Here is a 20,288-nt window from a genome sequence, read left to right as displayed (position 1 = left end):
GGGTTTCACTGGGTTTCAGACTTTCCTGGGGCCTGTTTCACCCGTTTCTTTTTGCCTATTTCTCCCTTTTGGAATGGGAATGTGTACACTATGCTCGTTCCTACCATTATATCTTGGAAGTAGATAACTTGCTCCATAACTTGGAAGTAGATAACTAGCTCACAGATGAGACTTTGATGCTGCAATGAGTGAAGACTTTGGGATTATGGGAGTGGAATGAATGTATTTGTATGTGAGAAGCACATGAGTTTTGGGGGCCCAGGGACAGAATGCTATGGTTTGCATGTCTCCTCCAAAAATTCATATGGAAACTTTTAGTTCTCAACATGACGGTATTGAGAGCTGGGGCTTTTAAGAGATGACTGGGGGCTGGGCACGGCGGCTCACGCCTGTAATCCCAGCACTTTGGGAGGCCAAGGTGGGCGGATCACGAGGTCAAGAGATTGAGACCATCCTGGCTAACACGGTGAAACCCCGTGTCTCTACTAAAAATACAAAATTAGCCAGGTGTGGTGGCGGGTGCCTGTAGTCCCAGCTACTTGGGAGGCTGAGGCAGGAGAATGGTGTGAACCCAGGAGGCGGAGCTTGCAGTGAGCTGAGATTGCACCACTGCGCTCCAGCCTGGGAGACAGAGTGAGATTCTGTCTCAAAAAAAAAAGATGATTGGATTGGATCCTGAGGGTTCTGCCATTCATGGATTATGGGTTATCATGGGAGGGGAACTGGTGGCTTTATAAGAAGAGGAAGAGAGACCTGAACTGGCAATGTTTGCACACTGGCAATGTTTCCTGTGCTGCAGAGAGCCCCCACCAACCAGACGACCACCACCAGATGTGGCCACTTGACCTTGGGCAAAATTTTCAGTGTGCGTAACTGTAAGAAATAATTTCCTTTTCTTTATAAGTTGCCCAGATTCAGATATTCTATAATAAGCAACAGAAAACGGATTAAGACAACTACAAACTTTCAATGTTGGAGGTAGCTGCAGAGATCATGGTAACTGACTTTTTCACAGATGAGGAATTTAAGGCCCAGAGGAAGGTAACATCAGAATTAGTGACCTCTGCACCCAGCACACACACAGGACAGGGGAAAGGGTAGGAGAGATGCATGCACTGGACCCTGGATAGATTCAAGGTACCCTTGCTGGGGGAGGGTGGGCTGGCACGTTAGTTCTAACTCAGTCTTCTCAGTGCCACCTCCAGCCCCTGTGGTCTTTAGGGGACCCAAGTCTTATCCATTTTCCTTGGTGATGGAGGCATGTCCCGAGCATTAAGATCTCCAGCACAGATGCATGCCCTGGCCTCTTGATATTATTAGTGGCTTCCTGGTTTCTCCCTGCCGCCTCCACACCTCAGGCAGGAAGTGACTTCAGAGCAGCAGGATGCAGGTGGCTCCGGAGAAACTTCATGAAGTCACTGGTTCCTACACAATGAGCAGGAAGGCAAGGGCAGGGAAGGGGACAACGAGGACCATTTAAAATGTCTGGTGGGAAGGGACAGTGGAATGGTACAGAATCCAAGATGTTATCCAGGAGGAAGAGCTCTCTTCCTCGCTCCCCGAGTCCCCCAAGGCAAGAACCCAGGACACAGCAGGCAGCACAGAGAGGCTTCTTTATTCCAAGGATCTGATGTTGCAAGATCTAACATTTCTACCCCCAGGCATTCTCCACCTGCCCATCCAATCTGCTAAATAGAAATCATGATTCCTTCTTATAGACTCCTCTGCCTTCCCTTCTTCCTTAAGTCTGCAGTGGGGCCATGGGGAGAAAGAGGGAAGAGGGAGAAGAGTAGCTTTCTCACTAGTGCCCAGGCGACAGCCACTAGAACTGACTTATTGTTGAAGTTCTACCCCACAAATTCAAAAGTGCTTCTTACTTTCTACCCCTGTCCCATAATCAAATAGGCCCCAGGGCAACAAGGGGCAGAACTATCAATCAAGGCTTCAGCGCTTCTTCTAACATTTCAGAGACTCCACCCAGCCAAGAGGCAACCCTGTTCCTCACTTTCTACCTACCTGGCCTACACCAGAAACTGCACCCCTCAACCAACCTCTTAATCCTACTTGAAACTTGGTCAACTAGAACAGGCCTTTGGCCTATGGGCTAGTCAATCTTTTACATCTGTAATGCCAACAATAATCCCAACCAAACTACAGCAAACCCAGAATGGAACTCAGCCCCTTTTCTTTTCCTATGGAAGGTTCTAATGCATTCACTGGTTCCAGACAGGAATGCAGTGATGGGAAGACCAGGTCACAGACCCAGCTTTTAAAAGGTAAGGTTACCAAGCACCATCCCTTCTAGAGGAAAAGAAGGTTCTGGCATCTGGACACTTGCCAGAAGATGTCCAAAACCCACTAAAGGAAGAAGGGGCTCAACTCAATAGAGAGAACCCCAGGTAACATTCAAACCCAGATGCCTCTGTAGTAAAGGATGGGTTAACACTGTTTACCATCTAATCAAGCTAAAGAGTTTCATGATTCTTCCCTAGGCCATAACATTCATAGAGACTGGGCAGAGTCAGAAAAGGTCACATAATCTCTGATAAGGAATGTCTGATCTCTCCCCCATGGAGCGATCAACTCAGTGCTAAGAACAGGTCCCCGTGGGAGGATGATGGACTCCACTTGAGCCCTGGTGGGTCTCTACTACTATAGATGGATACAGCAGAGCCAAACCCAAGTGACCAGATTAATGGGACATTTTAGATTCTGGACCATCTTGCAGAAAAACCTGCCAGCCTCCACTTGGAGTGATACGGAATCCAGATACAGAACCCCCACACCCACAGCCTCCAGGAGGCATTTATTATTACTTCCATTTTGGGCTCAACATAATGGTTCCTATCACCCTTGAAGAACAGAGAAATGTCTGTATCCATTTCTAGACTGCTAGAGAACCTACAACATCCAGAATACCAGAGAGGGTTCCTGACCCAATTCCACAATCCCGCATGTTCCCAGAGCTGCCCTAGAACAAATAAAGGTTCCAGACCTAGAATTACAGGGGCAGAACACAGAGAACCCCTTTTTCCATTTTAAACAAACTAACAAGCAAACAAACAGGAGAAAGAACAATTCTAAAGATAAAAGTTATGACAGAAATAATATAAAATACCCAAGCCAAACGAGAGAGCCAAGGGCTAGTAATCTCTGCCAGCAGAGCTGTGATCTCACCTTCTGTGTTTCTGGTCACTTTTAATCACACTTGTGGAAGAGGGGAGTGGGAAATGCAATCGAATGAAGGCCCCGGTGCCACCCAAAGGCCTCAATAAATTATATTTACAGATAAACTGAATGCAATGGGGGCCACAGGTGGAGGGCTATTCCCTTAGGGAGACCAGGACTCCAATCTCTCCCCTTTCCCAGCCCCTAGCTAGCTCTCTCCTCAGAAACAATCTGGCTTGTGGGGAAGAGGTTTTGACCAGCAAAACAGAGGCAGATCTAGCCAGGATCTGCCACCCCTGCTCTCCCCAGTGAGAAATTAAGATGGTGGCAATTTCTGATACCAAAGTGGCCTAGCACACCCCTATGCCCAAGCCTGATAGGGAAGCAAGGCCTGGGCCTGCAGCTTTCCCACCCGCAGGAAGCAAGTGGGGTCTGGGCCTGCGCTCAGCTAGGGCCCCCCGAGAATGTGGTAGTGCACTTTGGTGTTGGTAGCCGCTCCGTGTTTCTGGCGCAGATGCAGCCGCAGTTGACTCTTGTGCCGGAAATGCAGGCCACAGGGGTCGCACTGTGGGAGGACAGCCAAGTCAGGCCCTGCCCCATCCACAATCACCTTTTAGGTGTTGAGCCGGGCGGCCGTCCAGCTCTCCCAGGAGGGAACTATCCAGCGGAAGATCAGCTCTTTGACTCTCACATCCTCCCAAATCCTCAGGGGTGGCTGAGGGGATAGTCCCCGCCTTATTTAGCAAAGGTTTTCCCACTTGTTAGCTCCTCTCTGAGAAAACAGTGCTCAGCCCAGGAGCATCACTTCTATACCTGCCCATCCTGACTCCCAGCCTCCACCCCTTATTTGCTTGGACTCTTCCGGCCACCGCTCATTTCTAAGAGATCTAGGGACAGCCAGGCCCGCACCTCTTAGAGCCCACCCCTAGGCAAAGGAGAGGTAATTCTAAGGCAGTGGGCAGGCCAGGTTGGGTACCCACGTGGTAAGGCTTCTCTCCGGTGTGGATGCGAACGTGGCTCTTGAGGGTCTGCAGGTGGCGGAAGCGGGTTCCGCAGGTAGGGCAAGGGTAGGGCTTCTCCCCGGTGTGGATCAGCACGTGCGCCCGCAGATGTGCCACCTGGGAGGGAGAAGACTTCAAGTCCTGCCTCTGAGAGGAACAGAACCCTCCCTATTGGCCCACCCCACCTCTTGCAGGTTTGCCTTGGAAGCCACTTGGAGGCTGTCTCCGTACCTGTACAAAGCGCGAGCCGCACGTCTCACACTTATACGGCTTCTCTCCCGAATGGATGCGGCTGTGCGTTTTCAGGTTTGCTGGCCGGTTAAAACGGGCTCCGCAGATTGAGCAGTGGTAAGGCTTTTCCCCTGGAGGCAGGGAACATGGGAAATCAGGGACTTTGCCCTAGGACAGCTGTGGGCTTGAAGGCCAGGGCCCTCTCTTCCCCTACCTGTGTGCACTGTACGGTGACTGGCAAGGTTGCCCTTGTAGCGGAACGAAGACCGGCACAGCTGACACTTATAGGGTTTGTCTTCATCCCCAGGAACCAAGGAGTCCAGCCCTGATGAGCACCCTGCCACAGCCTCACAGTTCTGGCAGCTGAAAAATTCACTTCCTGGGAAGGGGAATGGGTGACGGCAACCATAGTTATTAATGAGGGCTGTCTAGGTACTACTGAATCCTCAAACCACACAGTAGCAGGCTTTCTTTTTCCCAGTTTATTGTTAAGACTTCTGGGGCTGGTTTGACTTGCTCAAGGCCAAGTAAGAAGATAGTAAGATGAGCCAGATCTGACTGCACATCTGTCTGACTCGAGTACTCAGCTAATCTCCTCTTCAATAGCAGTGGTGGGGGCCAGGTACGGTGGCTCACGACTGTAATCCCAGCACTTTGGGAGGCCGAGGCGGTCGGATCACAAGGTCAAGAGATGGAGACCATCCTGGCCAACATGGTGAAACCTCGTCTCTACTAAAAATACAAAAATTAGCTGGGTGTGGTGGCACGTGCCTGCAGTCCCAGCTACTCGGGAAGCTGAGGCAGGAGAATCGCTTGAACCTGGGATGTGGAGGTTGTAGTGAACCGAGATTGCGGCACTGCACTTCAGCCTGGCCACAGAGTGAGACTCCGTCTCAAAAAAATAAATAAATAAAATAAAAGCAGTGGTGGTAGGTGGAGACCCCTGCTAGTGGGAGGAGTTTTGTTTCTCCTCCTGTTTTTGTTTTTTTTTTGAGACAGAGTCTTGCTGTGTTGCCTATGCTGGAGTGCAGTGGTGTGATCTCGGCTCACTGCAATCTCCACCTCCCGGGTTCAGACGATCCTTCCACTTTAGCCTCCTGAGTAGCTGGGACTACAGGTGCGCACCACCGTGCCCGGCTAATTTTTATTTTTATTTTTTGTAGAGACCACATCTGACTATGTTGCCCAGGCTGGCCTTGACCGCCTGGATTCAAGTGATCCTCCTGCACTGGCCTCCCAAAGTGCTGGCATTACAGGCATGAGCCACCATGCCTGGCTAAAATCTCCTCCTCACTTGCACCACTCTGAATGACAGCCTGCCAGAGAGGCCCTGACAAGCTTTGGGCTGACCATTCAGCTCTGAAAGGGGATAGGCCAGAAATCCTCAAACTTTGCTGCTCATTGGAAGCACTGGGAGAGCTTTAGAAAGATACTGATGACTCGTCCCATGTCCAGATATTTTAATCTATGGAGTGTGACCTGGGCAGTGGGAGTTTAAAAGCTTCCTAGGTGATTCTAATTTGTAATAAAGTTTAGGAACCATTGGAATAGGACTTTCTGGGAGAGTTTTTGGCACAAACTTGCCTGGAGCAGTCACAGGAGAAAAGCCAAGAAAGAGGGGCTCTTACCCGGTAGTGGACGGGCCCGTTCAGAGGGTGATCCAGAGGTGTCTTGAGCCTGGGATGTGAGGAGGTAGGGGGTACTGGCTGGAGCCCCACATTTGAACTGCACAGTGGCAGCAGTTGGAGAGAGCCTAGGCAGATGGCAAGGAAAGGGTTAAAAGAGATTGTACGGTTGGGGGGTGGGGGTTCTCTCCTGGGAAATTTGGAGCCAAAGGCCTGCCCTCTCAGGGTGAGCCAATATTGTTGACCAATGACCCACATCCATTGTACTGCCCAAGTGCCACCCTGCTGAATAAACCTGGTCTCTGGCCAGCTCCTTAAGGTGAGCTAGTGTCTCTGAAACCCACCACCTATCTGCCTTCCTCCTGACCATCAAGGCCCAATGACTCTGTCTTCTAGCTGAGGCCAGCTCTGACAAATTCTTGAGGTTCTAGACTCTGTACCTGCTCTGGGGACCAGGAATGGGTCCTTCTTCGCTGCTGCTGCTGCTGCTGCTGCTGCTGCTGGAGGCTTCATCTCCACTGGGGAGCCTGGCTTGGGGGCAAGGTTGACCAGAACTTCTCTCCCCCACCAGGCTCCCTGCTTGGGAGGCCTGAGAGTTTAGCACGATGTACTTGTACTTTTTCCAGTTGCAGGCCTTGGGGTCAGGGCTGGCTGGACTGGGGGGGCCTTGACTGCAGCTTCGAGATTCAGTAGGTGGGTCTGGGTGTCCTTCGGAGCGCCTGGGACTACCTGGTGGAGGGGCCGTTGGGGGTGTTGGGGGTTCTGCTTCCAGGGGGCGCAGGGAGATGCCCAGAGGTTCATAGCTGGGGAAAGTGTGATGAACGTTAGTGCCATTTCCTAAACTCTGCCTTTGCCCTTAACACCTCACCCACAGAGAACGCCGAGCCAGGGTCCCTCACCTGGCCTGGATGAAGCGGTGGCATGCCTGGACCACGTGCTCCATCTGCAAATAGGTGGCGGCCGCTAGGACTGCTGGTGCAGTGGCTGGAGAGAGGCGCAGGCGCGAAGTGTACATGAAGTCCAATAGAGGGGCGAAGCCTCTCGCTTCGGGACCCCCGGGCAGAGAGAGCACGTCCACCCCGATTCCCGCACGGCCCCGGAAAATTGAATAGAAGAAGCCACTAGAGAGAGAGCAGATAAGTCCTTTGGGGGCTGGGGAACCAAGGGAGATACGCGCAGCTTCAGGAAGCCCCGCCCCCTGAAAAAGTCCCGCCTCCTCACTATCACCCCGCCCCCAATTCTGGGACGCTCCGCCTCCTGCTTCTGAAAGACTTGGCTTCGGATTCCCTCTCAACGGCCCTGTGGTCCCACCCCTTTCCCATTTGGCCCCGCCCCAGGCCCCACCCCTCGAACCTGCAGGCGATGAGAACTGCCTTGTGTGCTCTGAGGGGTTGCCCGCCAACCAGCAGCGTGACGTCAGTGAGGATCCCGCGCAGGCGCAGCTCGTTGAGGTTGCCCAGCACGTCGGAGGAGTGGCGAGTGAACTCGCGGACGTAGCCCAGCGCTCCCTCCGGGGCGGCGGGGGAACCCATAGCGACACAGGCCTGTAGAGGCCGTGGAAAGTGCTCTGGATCCAGGCAGTCCTAAGACGCCTTCCCTCCTCTGTTTGCCTTTTCCTTCCGAGGTGCAACTAGAGCCAGGACCTCCAGCCCCTAGCCCCGGCACACGCAGCCTCCCTCCTGATTCTTCTTGTTCATTCTGCCCTCTACGACACCCTCGCTCCCTTGCCTCTTCCAGATCCCACAGCGGTTGGAGCCAGTTGAAGGTTCCACACCGCGGCGTCGTTGGCGAGCGTGGGGAATCCCGCGCCCATCGCCCTGGGTTCGACCCCCAGTGCCCCTCCAGCACCGCCACTCCCCTCTGCGCGCCTGTGTCTCAGGTGTCCAACCCTGCCTAGAGATCTCACGGCCTGCCGTCCACACACCTCCAAATCCCAGCCGAGGCTCCCTTCCCCGAACTACAGAATTCTGCGACTCCTATTTAGTCCCCAATCCCTAGTTTAGCCCAATTTCTGGGACTCAGGCTTGCTGATGGCAAGCTCCACACAAGCTCCAACCCTCTTGGGGGACCCAGGAGTCTGGCTCCCTCAGTCTCTTGTTCTTACCCCCGTCCTGCAGGGGCCGCGGCTTCTCTTCTTAAGGGGGGCGGGGTCTCTCTCCCCTCTTGGCCTCGGCTCCTTTATCTGGCCGGGATGTCGGGGGCGGGGGTGGAGGTGGGGTGAACGCCTGGGTCTGTATCCTTCCTTCCTCCCTCGCTCTCCAGATGGCGAGCCCAGGGCGGGGTCTCCGTCTCGAGGGCGGGACCTCAGAAACAAGGGGTGGTCGTAACGTAGGGGGTCTTGGGTCACTGCAAGTGGACACGAGGACGGGGATATTGGAATTGGGGAGGAGGTTAGGGATATCGAGGTTGGAAATACGGGAGTCTGAGTCGTCGGAAGGCCTGGGCCAGTGAAAATTGGTGTGTTGGCTTTTGGGAGGGTTTGCCAGGAGCCAACCTTTGCTGCAGGACAAAGTGCATACGGCAACCCCCTCTCCCACTCTTGTACTGTGTTAAGGGAGAAAAGGGGGAGCCCAACGAGACAGCAGGTTTGGGCAGACGACAGTGGGCTCCCGTAGGGTCTCAGACGGGGAGGGTGTGGTGTGAATGACAGGCTACTCTACCCGGGCCTACAAAAAGGGGGGCTCTGGCCGGGCGGGGTACGGAGAGGGCGGATATGATTTCTAGTTGGTTTCCTTCCATTGTCCTGCGACCGGACGGCTCCGCCAGCTGCTTCCCCTCGAGGAGGTGGGGAAAGCCCCGAGGTGGGGGTGGAGGGGCGAGAGACGCTCGGGAGACCTAGGCGTCCGGCCTCTCTTGCTCCCGACTCTCTTCTGAGTCCTTGTAGGGATCCAGAGAGATGGACTCCCGCCCAAAGCCCGCTCGCTTTCCCCCAATCCCAGCTCACGAGGGCCTCGGGCACCCGCCCGTCGGCTACGCTTGGAGGCTGGCGGGACGCCGGGGTCCAGCGCGGCAAGTAGGCAAGGCTCGGCAATGTGCGGCTCCTTCCACGAGGGGGCGGCCGAGCACTGGCCTCGCCTCGCCCCTCGTCTCCACCCGGCCGGGGGTGCGCTGAGACCCGGGCGCAGGATCCATTTGGTCTGGGCGGCTGAAACCTTTAGCCTCCTCCCCTTTGCGGGGGTTTATTTTGCACCTCTGTCTCCTAGGAGGGGACTAGGGCTGGGCGGAGGGAGCTAGAGTTAGGAGACCGAGGGGACTTTCCCCTCAGGCTGGGGGTTCCTACCCGAGGTGAGAAATCGCGGGCTTTAGGAGCCAGGGGAATGGGTGGGACAAGAAGCGGGACCTGAGCCTGGGAACTCCGGGTTTTCTTTTCGAATTAAGCTAGACACTGCTACCCAGATGTCTTTGGAGGTGACTTTTAATTGAACATTAAAATTGGGTGGGGTAAACGAGAAGGGAAAACAAAGAGGAGGGAGAGAGGGCACGAGGGGGCTTAACCACCCTAATTTGAAGTCCCTGATCTGAGAGATGGGCATGGATCACACCCTCATATTTTGTTTCGGGAGACATTGCGGGCAGGCAAGGCAAAGCTCATTTGGAGAAGGGGTGCTAGAGCTGAATCCAGCTGCAAGGCAGAAGCTCCCCGGATTTGGGCTGGGGAGAGTGTACAGTTGGCCAGGAATGGCCGACCATGGTCCACGGGGCTGGATATCAGGCCCGGGGCCCTCCCCTTCAGACCGGAGTGTGTCTTTATTTGAATGCATGAAAGAACAGCTGAGAAACCGGGAACTGGGAAATTCAGGACGATGAGGTGGCTTTGACATGTGAGGGTTATTTAGGTCTCTGCCCAGCTTGGAGATGAGAATTAGACTAGGGGCTCCCTTTGGCATCAGGATGGAGTATTATTTGATCAGTTGTGGGGTGTCTGTTTATTATGGGGTGTTGATTTGATTGTGAGCACCGGTGGCTGCATTCAGCCTTTGAGGCCTATATGGTAAGTTTCAGGTATGGGGCTGACTTTGAAGCTACATTAGTTCTGGGGGTTCTGACACCCACAATTTGGAGATTGTGCTCACCTGTGTCATCTTGGACTATCAGCAGAACCAAAGTACTCATGCTGATTTGGGGGTGCAGTCTATTTTGGGGTGCCATCTAAGTTTCAAGGCTCAGATTAGATTTGGGGAATAAGTTCAATTTGGAGTTTTAAAAATTAGTTTGAGGTGGAACATTATAAGAAGCTGGGAGCAAGTTCGAAGCTTTCTGTGATTGGGGGTCCTGGGAGGGGGGAGCAAACTTTTATATTTGAGTCTTGTGGACACTCACGTTCCACAAAGTGGAAAGACGTGGGGTATTCCTGTGTATCCATGGATACCCAAGAAGCTTTTTCCCCAGGGGAGAAACAAGGTGAGGGCCGCGAGGACAGGAGACTAAAGTTCTGGGGTGTTCTTATTTTGGGGGTGTTTTGTCACTCTGGCTGCTTTTGGTGAAGCTAAGGGATAATCATAAGGTGAGACTGATTTGGGAGTTCACTTAATTTGGACCCTGGTTTGGGATGTCTTTTGCTTATAGTGCCCTCTCACCCCAGATTCTAGAAGTTTCTTTAGTGAACCCCCAAATAAGCCCAGGATTTGAAGGGAGAAACTTGGAAAGGGTGTGGTATCTCCTTTTATTATTATGCGGCTTGAGGGAGAAGAGGGAGAAAAGGCGGTTTCAGACTCTGAATCCCAATTTCTTAAGGGAGCACCCCTTAGTTTGGGGGAAGTTGGAGAAAAATGGGGTGTCCCTTGGCCAAGTGGGCACCCCTGACCAGGGCAGTGCTGTTGGAACTGTGGCAAGGAGGGGTGCTGGTGGGGTACAAGGAGGTGATTCTTGCACCCTGATTTTCTAGGATGAGCCCCAAACAGAAAGCAGACAGAGGACTGGGAGTGTGGGTGAGATGGGGGGGAGGGGTTCCCCACGGCAGCGGGGCTACAGGGTAAGCCAGGCCAGCTCTTCGCGCCTGGGTCCCTTCTCTCTTCGGCCCTCCTCCCCTCTCTCCCTCCCACCGCCCACCCCCCCAACCCAAGAAAAAAAACTGCCTGTGCAACAGCAATGGCAGATTCCAATCCTCCAGGCTTTCCTAAACCACCACGGAGACCAGCCAGGGGGGAGGGGAAGGGAGGAACGGGCTTTCCTGCTTCCTTAAGACAGGGGCAATGAGCTTGACCTCCTGGCCCCTAGCCCTTTGAGGAGTGCTTCCCCCCGGTCTGGAAGCCAGGTGTCCTGGACCCTAGCCCCCGAGCGGTGGGGGGGGCCTGGAGAGACGGGGAGGAGGAAGGAGGGAGTGACTTCCAAAATTGGCATCGGGACAGAGCAGGGCTGGCGGGAGGCAGGCAAAAGACGGAATTTTCCTGAAAAAACGGGGGTATCTGAGGACCCCAAATTTGGGGAGCTAGTCCAGGACCGTCCTCCCAACATCCTAGATTTTTTTGGGATTTTTTGGGGACCCCGGGACCCCTCTAGATGGGGTGAGGAATGTAGTGTTGGGTGAATCTGACTGGGGCATTGCAGCTGCCTCTCCCGCCGAGTTGGAGACGGATGGGCTGGGACGGGTTTTGGGGGGGTGTCCCCAATTCTGACTGGGAGTGGAGGAACCCCTCCTGAGATCTCTTGTGGGGGTGCCCCCTCCCCAGGGCACTCCCCAGTCCCTGAGCCAGCCGAGAGGAAGGAGGCCAGCGATGCGACTGGGGCGGCTCCTTTCTCCTGCACCCCAAATGTGAGGGATGCACCCTAAATTTTGCTCTTTTCAAAATAGGGGACCAGGATCTCAGGGGAGAGTAGCTGAGGTAAGTGGGGAGGGAAGTGTCCTCTGTTTTCAGGAGAGACGTGGCGGTTGGGGGGGAGGTTTGGAGGTGCGTGCTGGGGTGGGGTTGCCTTTGTCAGTCTTGGAATTGGGGGGATGATTGGAGAGGCTTTCTCTTATACCCCTAAACTGCAGCCCCCCAGACGGAAACCAAAGGCTGAGACCGGAGAGCCCCCCAACATCCCCAGCCGTTAGGATAGTGTTTAATTTCTCTTTCACCCCCCACAAAGGCTCTGCCGAGGTGGGAGCTGGGGGCAACTGTTAGTTTGGGGGCTATGGAGGGTGGTGGAGGAGCAGGAGGCCTTGGCAAGATTTGATGGAGGACAGATAGGGGTGTCCGGGAGGGGTCTGGCATCTTTGGGGGCCTAAAAAGACTGCTTACATACACCACCTTAGATCTTTCAGATTGCTAAGAGTTTTGGGGGGTGTGTCGGAAGAGGGGGTGGTAAAAGATGCGATGGGATATAGGAAGATAACTTCTGGATTTTAGGGGGTCATATTTTGATTTGCAAAAGGAGTTTTGGCCCTTGGATTTTGCTTTCTGAGGGGTGTTTTTAAAAAATCAAGTCCTGGACAGGAGAAAAGGGCTGAGGGAAGGCCTGGAGTTGGGGGTGGGGAGAGGCATGTTTGTCTCAGCTTAAACGTGGCTCTCTGGGGTGGGCCCGCCTGCCCTGGCCTGGTGGATGGGCTGATGGAGGTTGCTGTGGGGGCCGGCTCTGGTCCTCAGGGGCCCTGGGGAGTGGGAACAGCACTGGGGGTTGAATACCTGGCCCCCCAGGTCCAGATGGCCCTCTTCCTGGGCTCTGCTGCTCCCCTTCCCCCTGGTCTCCATTTCCTGCCTTTGGCCTCCATCTTGTGGCAGGCCCAGGGCCCAGGGCGACTTCCGGCCCCCCTCTCCCAACCATGTTCCGGCCCCACCACCTCTGGACTGCCAACTCCCAACCCTGCTGGCCTTGGCCCTCTGTCTCTCCTTGCTTTTCTCTTGGGTTCTGACCCAGGGAGAGGAAGGACAGACACAGGAAGCCTTGGGTCCCTGCCCTTACTGAGACAGGAGGCAGTGTGTTGGCCCCTCCAGTCATTCCCTATTTCTTCTGCCTCTGACCCCACCCTAGGGATCCCCTGAGCTGAGTTCCTACAGAGGGAAGATGGTCCAATCTTACTACACTGTGAGCTCATCCCCATGGTCCGTCGCCTTCCAGTTGCCTGCTCAGCCCGTCCCTGGTTCCTCCCAAACGTTTTTGGGGGCCATGTTTGCCTTTTAAGGCTTCTCTATCCCCCCGCTCCTGGAGGTGGTGCTGGGGTCTTCCCAGCACTGCTATGTGCTCTCTTCCTTTCAACCCACCCCGGTCCTGCTCCCGCCCCAGCAGCACACTGTGGTTTGTACGGCACTGTGGCCACGTCCAAACCACACTGTGGTGTTAGAGCGAGGGTGGGGGAGGCACCGCCGAGGCTTGGCCCTGGGAGGCCATCCTGGAGAAGTGACACAAAAAACATCTGGGGCCTTGTGACAAACTTCTTGCCAGGTGGGCAAGGAGAGGGTGGGGTATGTAAGCACCCCTCTAAAATCTCCAGGGCAGTTTCAAGAATACTGACGGCCAGAGACCCTGGGAGTAAGTTCTGCCTCAAGAGAACAAAGTGGAGTCTTTGTTGCCCACACCCAGCTTCCCTGGCTCTAGCAGCACAGAAATATTGGCACAGGGAAGCGAGTCTGCCAATATTGGCTGTGCTGCTCCAGGCAGGGTGGTGAAAACTACCGAGAAGGTAGCCCCCATGGGCCGAGGAGAGAAGAGGGAACAGGCCTCTCCTGCTAATAATGTTAAGCAGACAGCACGAAGCTGAGAGGGAAATCTTTATTGTTTTCTGTATAAAAATGTCCATCAGATGAAGGTCAAAGGGGTTGGGGGCAGATGCTTATGCGGGAATAGTGAGGTGGCAGCCCCAGCAGCCTTTCAGCCCTCTCTCGTGCAGGCCTTGCTCGGAGTCCCAGGAGATCCACAGGTCCGGCATGAACAGTGAGAGGTCAGAGGTGGAAGGCTCAGCAGGAGAGGAGAGGAGGATCAGCAGAGGTCATGAGAAGGCCAGAATCCAGGGTCAGGCTGTCTGGAACAGGAAGTAAAATGGGCCGAGATGGAGCGAGCCCCCAGTGTGCTTCCAAGGCCACTCCCATCTCCCTGAAACACCCTGCTACGTACTGATCCAATGCCCTGCGCTGTGTATGAGAGCACCTTCTCTTCTGAAACCCCTATACAAGGGAGGGGCCCCTGCGGAGACCGTGCCCTGCCATCCAGGTGAGCCCTTTCTCCCCAACCCCATCAGCTGTGTGGGAGGAGGAGGACTCCTACCCTGGTCGAAGTTGAGTTTCTTAGCTGGAGGAGTTTCTCCTAGCCCTTCAATATCCACCACGTCACTGTTGGCATCGGAGTCGTTCAGAGTACTGAGTGTCACATCTGGGAAGGGGGCATAAGCTAGGTTCTAGGTTCCCCTGACAGCCTCTCCCCCAGCCCCAAGCTTCCCAAAGCTTCGTGCCTCCTCTCCCCTCCCCTCTGCCCCTCTCTGGGAACCTCCACAGGGACAGGAAGAGAGACTGACCCTTCTTTGACCCAGGCCCAATTCTCTCACTAAACCTCAGATGGGACCTTTAACCCCTAGGCAGCAACTCCACAGCCCTCACCAGCCTTCTGTTTCTTTATGGGGGGACCCCCGGCCTCAGGGACACTGGAGCTGCTGGGAGGAGGGGCAGCTGGAGGAGGTGACAAGACACCAGATGCCACCTTCTTGGGCCCTTTCTTGGGTGACTCAGCTGGAAGGGGGATGCCAGAATCTTCATATACCTTGCGTTTCACAGTGGCCTTTATCTGGGCCCTGAAGAAAAGAGAGAAGAGGTTAGGAAAGGAGTCATCAGAGAGACTAACAGAAGAGGGGATGGGAGGGGAAGGGGTTCTGGGAGTCCCTTCATAAGAATCCAGGTCGGGGCCCCAACCCATTGGTAGGGTTCTCACTTTCCCGAAGTTTTACACTCACTCAGGATGGATGGAGTGTGGAGAGTGGAGTCCCTGAACTGAGTAGTGGGAAAGGCCCATCTCCTAATTCTCTTCTGGGAGAGACATCAGGTAAAGCCTGGTGATTTACAGGTGGATTGAGATTTACTGATCAACTAGTTCAGGATCACCATATCCCTGGAAACACTGCAGTGGGGTCCTCAAACATTTATATAAATAACCAGGGGACTTCCATCATCAAATACAATAACAGCATCTCAGGCAACCTAAATTCACATTCTTGGAAGGATTACCACAGCATTTTAGGAACTTCTGACCAACTGTGACAATTCTATTCTTTCAGTCCTCAAGGGGATTCTAAAAAACTAGTGACAAAGTAGGGAAGCAGCTGAGCTGGAAAGGAGTTCTGAGGACGATGGAACCTTGGGTAACGAGGAAGAAGGCTGCCCACCCGCCCTTTTCTGGCAGCCACCCTCCCTCACACTGTCCGTTCCTTGATGACACAGCTGATGTGATTAAGATCGTCCCCAAATCGCTTCACAGCAGCCCTCAGCATCTCTATTTCCGTCTCCGTCCACTTCGCACTGTCAGAAGGGGAGAGGGGGGATAGCAAAAATGGGAGGGGGGGCGTGGAGCTAGCCCACAGGCTATGCATCCCACAGCCAACCAGCCGCCTCCTTCCGATTTCTGGGACCCCTTCCACGGATGCATAAAGAGGTCCTCCGTAAGGGGAGGGGGAAAGCTCTTGAGGCCCTGCGGGAACCGGGAGGACCCCAATCACAAGAAATCACAACCACCTCCACCTTAGACACCCCTTTCCACCATCAACGTTAAACGGCTGCTGTACACAGCACACTGAAACCAACTCGCCAAGAAGGGCTTTTCAAACAGACCCACCAACACAGCCTGCAGCCGTCTGGGGGAATTCCATGAACTGGGGTGGTTGGGAGTGGCGGTGGTTTGTGGTCGGCCCGTTCGCAGCAGGGAGAACTGTGAAATAGGAGTCTGGGCTATGGGTCTGTCTGTATTTTTATCTGTCATTCATTCCCTCACCCAACGATCATTTATTAACACCGACTCTGTACTGTGCCAGGCACAAAGGGAAACTAATGTCTGTCCCTGTGCTAGAGAGTAGAGAGGGTCCGTGTCTGTGACCGAGTCCAAGCGCCCGCTCTCAGCGTCCACGTCCCAGTCCGGGCTCACGTACCCCGCAGGAGAAGAGTCGGCCACGGGATGCAGCTGCATCGTCAGCTCCCCGAGCTTCGTGAAGGCGGCGCCGGCCGCCGAGAAGATCTCTCCGACCTGGGGGCGGGGCAGCGTCACGGGGGGCCGGCGCCCGCCCTCCCCGTCCCGCCCGGAGCCCCTAGCCCCACCCCAGGCTCGGCTCCCGCCCGCCCCCCGCCCGGGGCGGAAGAGCCGCGAGCCAAGTGGGGGGCCCGCCCTCCCGTGGCCGCCAGGGAGCGCTGTCCGCGAGGGAGGTCGAACCTTTGTGGACGCTGACGTCATGGCCCCGCGCGCCTCCTCACGGAGACGCCGCCGCCGCCGCTACACGCGAGCCGGGACCACGGAGAGCAGGGAGACGGAGCGGCTCGGGCCCCCGCGCAGGAAGTCCCGCCCTCCTCGCAGCGGATAGGCTCAACTCGGCGGCTCCCCGCCCCACCAGACGCAGTCGCTTAGACCGCTCGGCGCGCCCAGGCGATGGGGAAAGCCTTCGCCTCACTTCCGCGCCACACTTCACTCCACTTCCGCTCAGGGATCGGGACTTTTCCAGGCAGAGGCCGACCTCTAGTCTCAGCCCCGTGCTCGCCCCCACTCAAGCACAGACACAGGGCGTAAGAGAGCAGATTCTCTTTATTGAGATACCGGACACAGCGAAGGGTGGAGAGACGGAACAGCCCCCCAGCCTCAGCCCTCTCCACGGGGGCCGGATGCCAGAGATGGGAGAAGGGATTCACTCTCTCGCCCGGGAAACCCAGTCCCGCAGAGGGCGCCGGCAAGGATGGGAGGCGACCTGGGTGACACGGTGCAGGGAGTCTTTAAATAGAGGAGGGGCTGGAGCGGGGAAACGCGCCGGGACCCTAGCGCACCATGTATTCCTTGCGCTTATTGAGCCGAACTTGGCAGAAAGAGAAGCCTCCGAGGAGGAGGTAAAGGCCTGCAGCGATGAAACAGTTGTAGCTGACTTGCTCGTAAAGGTTGTATATGTTCTGGGGGCCATTCCTGGGGGTGGGAATGAAGCAAAGGGGTCAAACATTAATAGGAGCCAACATTTTCTGAGCACTATGTGCCCGACACCTGTTTAGGCGCTGTTACGTGTATTACTTTATTCAGTCTTCTTGACCATCCTATGGGGTGAGATCTGTCATAGCAGCCATTTTGCAGAGGTGGACTGAGAAGCACAGAAAAGTAAAATACCTAAAGAGGCCACACCTAAGGTGGTGGGTTTGGGATGGCCGCTGAGGTCTGACTCCCTGGCTCCTAACCACATTCTCAAGAAAGCCGCTCTCCTCTCCAAGTCCTCTAACCTAGGGGCCCTAAGCACCGGGCCTCCCAGACGTAATTCTGACCCTAGGCCTCGCCACCTCCCACCTGCTCCCAGCCCACCTCCCCCACCCGAATACTTACTCAAAATCTTTCTCCGTGAAGGGAACGTCCTCAATCAACACAGCGGAATGGACATTGAAAAATATTCCGAGCATTATCTGGAAAAGGGGAATGGGTAGACTGTTGAATTCAGGCACCTGACCTCATGTTCACTTCGTAAACCCCTCCCATTTCCAATGTTGCTACAACACCCGAGCCTGAGATTAACCAAAACGAGGTGGTGGTTACTGGATTCGGACTCAGCCACCTGGAACAGGGCGTGAGGTGGTGACATTGAGACAAGTGGCCGAGGCAAGGGTGGGAATAGTGACCAAGCCATCTCTCCCAGGAACCCAGATTATCGTCCTCTCTGGAGGCGTCATCATCACGGGACAGTGCGGAAGAGGGGAGGGAGAACCGGCACTTCTTCATATCATTTCTTCTTGAAGTGGCGGTGGGTGGATTACTGGGAAAACAAGGCCCAGCTACACATTTCTGGAACAAGCACTCTCTTTTCCTCCCACGTCCTCCATTCAACTCAAGCATCTCTCAGGAACCCCGCTCTTGTTTCTCCTACCTTGAGGGGTCTCCACCTTTACCAGCCCTGGCTCCTCCCACTCCAGGGCCCTCCGCTCCAGTTCCCTTTTTTCTTTTTCTTTGGGGACGGAGTCTCGCTCTGTCACCCAGGCTGGAGTGCAGTGGCGCGATCTCGGCTCACTGCACCCTCCGCCTCCCGGGTTCAAGCGATTCTCCTGCCTCAGCCTCCTGAGTAGCTGGGATTACATGCGGGCGCCACCACGCCCGGCTAATTTTTGTATTTTTATTAGAGACGGGGTTTCACCATGTTGGTCAGGCTGGTCTCGAACAGTTCCCATTTTTCAATTTCAGTCTGTCTCCTTCTCCGGGGCCTGTAGATCCCCGGCCCCTCCGGCCTGCCTGCGGCCCAGAGTTTCCTCGCCTCCCAGCCCTCCCAGCCCGGAGCCCCTCAGGCCCTCTCCGATCCTTGCCGGGGAGTCCCCTCACCAACATGATCACTCCCCAGGCGCTGAGGACGATGCCGCAGGCGGCCAGCTTCGGCCCACAGCACAGGAGCGACGCCATAAAGAAGGGAGTCGGGGATCGCCGAGGTGCAAGCGGGCTCGGAAAGCGGTGGGAGAAAGCCCAGGATGCCCTCGCAGGCGGGCAGAGGGGGCGTGGCCCCGGCCTCAACCATCCCATCCGGGGACGGCAGGCGGAAAAGGCTGGGCTCCTCTCAGGACTTTCGCGGGAGACGGCGCTGTCTGAAACCAAAACTGCTCCTGGGGAAACCTTCCTTGACCTCTGTAGCTAGGGCGTGAGTATTGGAAGAGCGAGGGCCTCCGGTTTGTTGGTCCCCCTCCCCCCGCACACGGGAATGGAAGGAGCTGGCATGTCACGTGACCAAGTCTGTCACGTCACGTGACGAGGAACTAGCCTTAGCGAGGCCATGGGGGAAAAAGTCTAATTGGCGGAACTCCTGGGAACTGGGGCGATGGGCTCTTAGTATCGGAGGATTGGAACCATCTGATTTTTACCTGAAATTCCTTAGTCTCTCCTGTGTTGGGGAAATGGTAAGACAGATTTTCACCAACAGAGAGCGTTTCTATCTCTTCTCTACTCCTCCCTTTTAAAATTGAGATTCTGACAGTGTAAATGAGTTAGGACCCCCTTTTGGGGATCAGGCATGGTTTTGTGGCTTTAAAATGCTTTAAAATTGCTGAAGTTTCTTGGTATTGGAACTGTTTCTCCTAAGTAACATTTTATCATCACACGTGAAATACTGTAACTCTCGATGCCAAATCCAGGAAAAATGGGCGGTTAGGAGAAGTCCAGGGAAAGCCGACTGAGCAGGTTGTGAAGGTAAGCAGTCCTGTTAAATGTACACGAAAATGTCACGTTGCTTCTCTAAACTAGGAAAACTGATAGGACGTTTGAATAAGGTAGGATATAAGATTTAAAAATATAAATAGGTCATCCCCTCCAAAAAAGCCGTTTGTATGTTTAACTGGTGAGTGACAGATCTGTAATAATTATTTAGAAATAGGAATGTCGAGGCGGGCGGATCACCTGAGGTCGGGAGTTCGAGACCAGCCAGGTCAACATGGCGAAACCCTGTCTCTACTAAAAATTACAAAAATTAGCTGGATGTGGTGGCATGAGCTTGTGATCCCAGCCACTCGGGATGGTGAGGCGGGATAATCGCTTGAACCCGGGAGGCGAAGGTTGCAGTGAGCTGAGATGGCGCCACTGCATTCCAGCCTGGGCGATAGAGACTACTTCTAAAAAAAAAAAAAAAGAAAGAAAAGAAATAGGGATGTTTGAAGAACACAATTTTGCACTGAGCAAGTTGTACCCACTCTAGTGAGGACAGTGACCTCAGAATAATTGAGAGGGATCATTTGACCTTGAGACCCCAGGACCTAACAAATAAACACTATCATTGGCTAGAATAACTTTGTAGTTCTTGTCCATTTATTTTGTGCATGTTGTTCTTAAAAGGCTTGTGAAAGATGACTTGGAATGTGGGAAACACATAGATCCCAGAGTATTAAAGGGGCTGGAAAAGTAGCCTTGAGACATGAATTATGTGCCTGTCATCTGGGACTGTTTGGAGAAAGAAGCCATTTTGGGGCAGTGGTTTGTATTCTGCCCCAAAAACATCATTCTTATTCAGGGACTTTTGGGGTACATGGGTGAATAGGAGAAATATGGGTGGAAGGAAATTGCCAAAGAACTGAGTCAGGAATTTGTACATTGGCCACCAGGCATGAAGGTTAGTTCCTGGGAATGGAGAGTTAGCTGAGGTAAGCTGATTTTTCTAAGA

The 20,288-nt window shown here is 54.4% G+C and overlaps 3 protein-coding genes, 2 long non-coding RNA genes and 2 other non-coding genes across 14 annotated transcripts in view; 4 read left to right on the top strand and 3 right to left on the bottom strand.

Annotated features, from left to right (window-relative positions):
• Nucleotides 1-924: 924 nt before the first annotated feature.
• On the bottom strand, nt 925-9,013 carry BCL6B (BCL6B transcription repressor). The gene is made up of 9 exons (XM_004058438.5): nt 8,130-9,013; nt 7,379-7,569; nt 6,925-7,146; nt 6,466-6,828; nt 6,029-6,153; nt 4,615-4,779; nt 4,401-4,531; nt 4,149-4,286; nt 925-3,733 (listed from the first exon to the last, which is right to left on the bottom strand). Exons 2-9 carry the CDS (start codon nt 7,555-7,557, stop codon nt 3,617-3,619), a joined length of 1,440 nt encoding a protein of 479 aa, XP_004058486.4. The 5' UTR covers nt 7,558-7,569; nt 8,130-9,013; the 3' UTR covers nt 925-3,616.
• Nucleotides 9,014-13,206: 4,193 nt separating this feature from the next.
• On the top strand, nt 13,207-13,315 carry MIR497 (microRNA mir-497). Its single transcript, NR_106356.1, has one exon. It is a non-coding gene; the product is annotated as a microRNA mir-497 (primary transcript).
• Nucleotides 13,316-13,523: 208 nt separating this feature from the next.
• MIR195 (microRNA mir-195) lies at nt 13,524-13,610 on the top strand. Its single transcript, NR_106221.1, has one exon. It is a non-coding gene; the product is annotated as a microRNA mir-195 (primary transcript).
• An 88-nt stretch (nt 13,611-13,698) lies between these two features.
• On the bottom strand, nt 13,699-16,608 carry BACC1 (BPTF associated chromatin complex component 1). Of its 5 annotated transcripts, none has more exons than XM_019013423.4 (6): nt 16,349-16,608; nt 16,071-16,165; nt 15,346-15,447; nt 14,536-14,726; nt 14,207-14,311; nt 13,699-13,960 (listed from the first exon to the last, which is right to left on the bottom strand). In XM_019013423.4, exons 1-6 carry the CDS (start codon nt 16,367-16,369, stop codon nt 13,956-13,958), a joined length of 519 nt encoding a protein of 172 aa, XP_018868968.2. In that variant the 5' UTR covers nt 16,370-16,608; the 3' UTR covers nt 13,699-13,955. The 5 variants fall into 5 exon arrangements, with proteins under 5 accessions (XP_018868968.2, XP_018868967.2, XP_018868969.2 ...); XM_019013422.4 differs by having other exon boundaries at nt 13,699-13,964; nt 16,349-16,598; XM_019013424.4 differs by lacking the exon at nt 15,346-15,447 and having other exon boundaries at nt 13,699-13,964; nt 16,349-16,582.
• On the top strand, nt 13,960-15,403 carry LOC109023889 (uncharacterized). Its single transcript, XR_002003367.4, has 2 exons — nt 13,960-14,152; nt 15,207-15,403. It is a non-coding gene; the product is annotated as an uncharacterized lncRNA (long non-coding RNA).
• An 88-nt stretch (nt 16,609-16,696) lies between the features above and the next one.
• On the bottom strand, nt 16,697-19,739 carry RNASEK (ribonuclease K). 2 transcript variants are annotated; one of them, XM_019013426.3, is made up of 3 exons: nt 18,470-19,739; nt 17,489-17,565; nt 16,697-17,083 (listed from the first exon to the last, which is right to left on the bottom strand). In XM_019013426.3, exons 1-3 carry the CDS (start codon nt 18,662-18,664, stop codon nt 16,942-16,944), a joined length of 414 nt encoding a protein of 137 aa, XP_018868971.1. In that variant the 5' UTR covers nt 18,665-19,739; the 3' UTR covers nt 16,697-16,941. The 2 variants fall into 2 exon arrangements, with proteins under 2 accessions (XP_018868971.1, XP_055223297.1); XM_055367322.2 differs by having other exon boundaries at nt 18,474-19,739.
• Nucleotides 18,867-20,288, top strand: part of LOC129528013 (uncharacterized) — a 27,303-nt gene continuing 25,881 nt past the window's right edge. For all 3 annotated transcript variants that reach the window (XR_008673143.2, XR_010131697.1, XR_010131698.1), the window contains exon 1: nt 18,867-19,324. This is a non-coding gene — a long non-coding RNA (uncharacterized lncRNA). The remainder of the gene's footprint in view (nt 19,325-20,288) is intronic.

This window comes from Gorilla gorilla, chromosome 19, assembly GCF_029281585.2.
Source record: "Gorilla gorilla gorilla isolate KB3781 chromosome 19, NHGRI_mGorGor1-v2.1_pri, whole genome shotgun sequence".
NCBI classification, from domain to species: Eukaryota; Metazoa; Chordata; class Mammalia; order Primates; family Hominidae; genus Gorilla; species Gorilla gorilla.
This window is presented reverse-complemented; position numbering and strand designations above follow the sequence as displayed.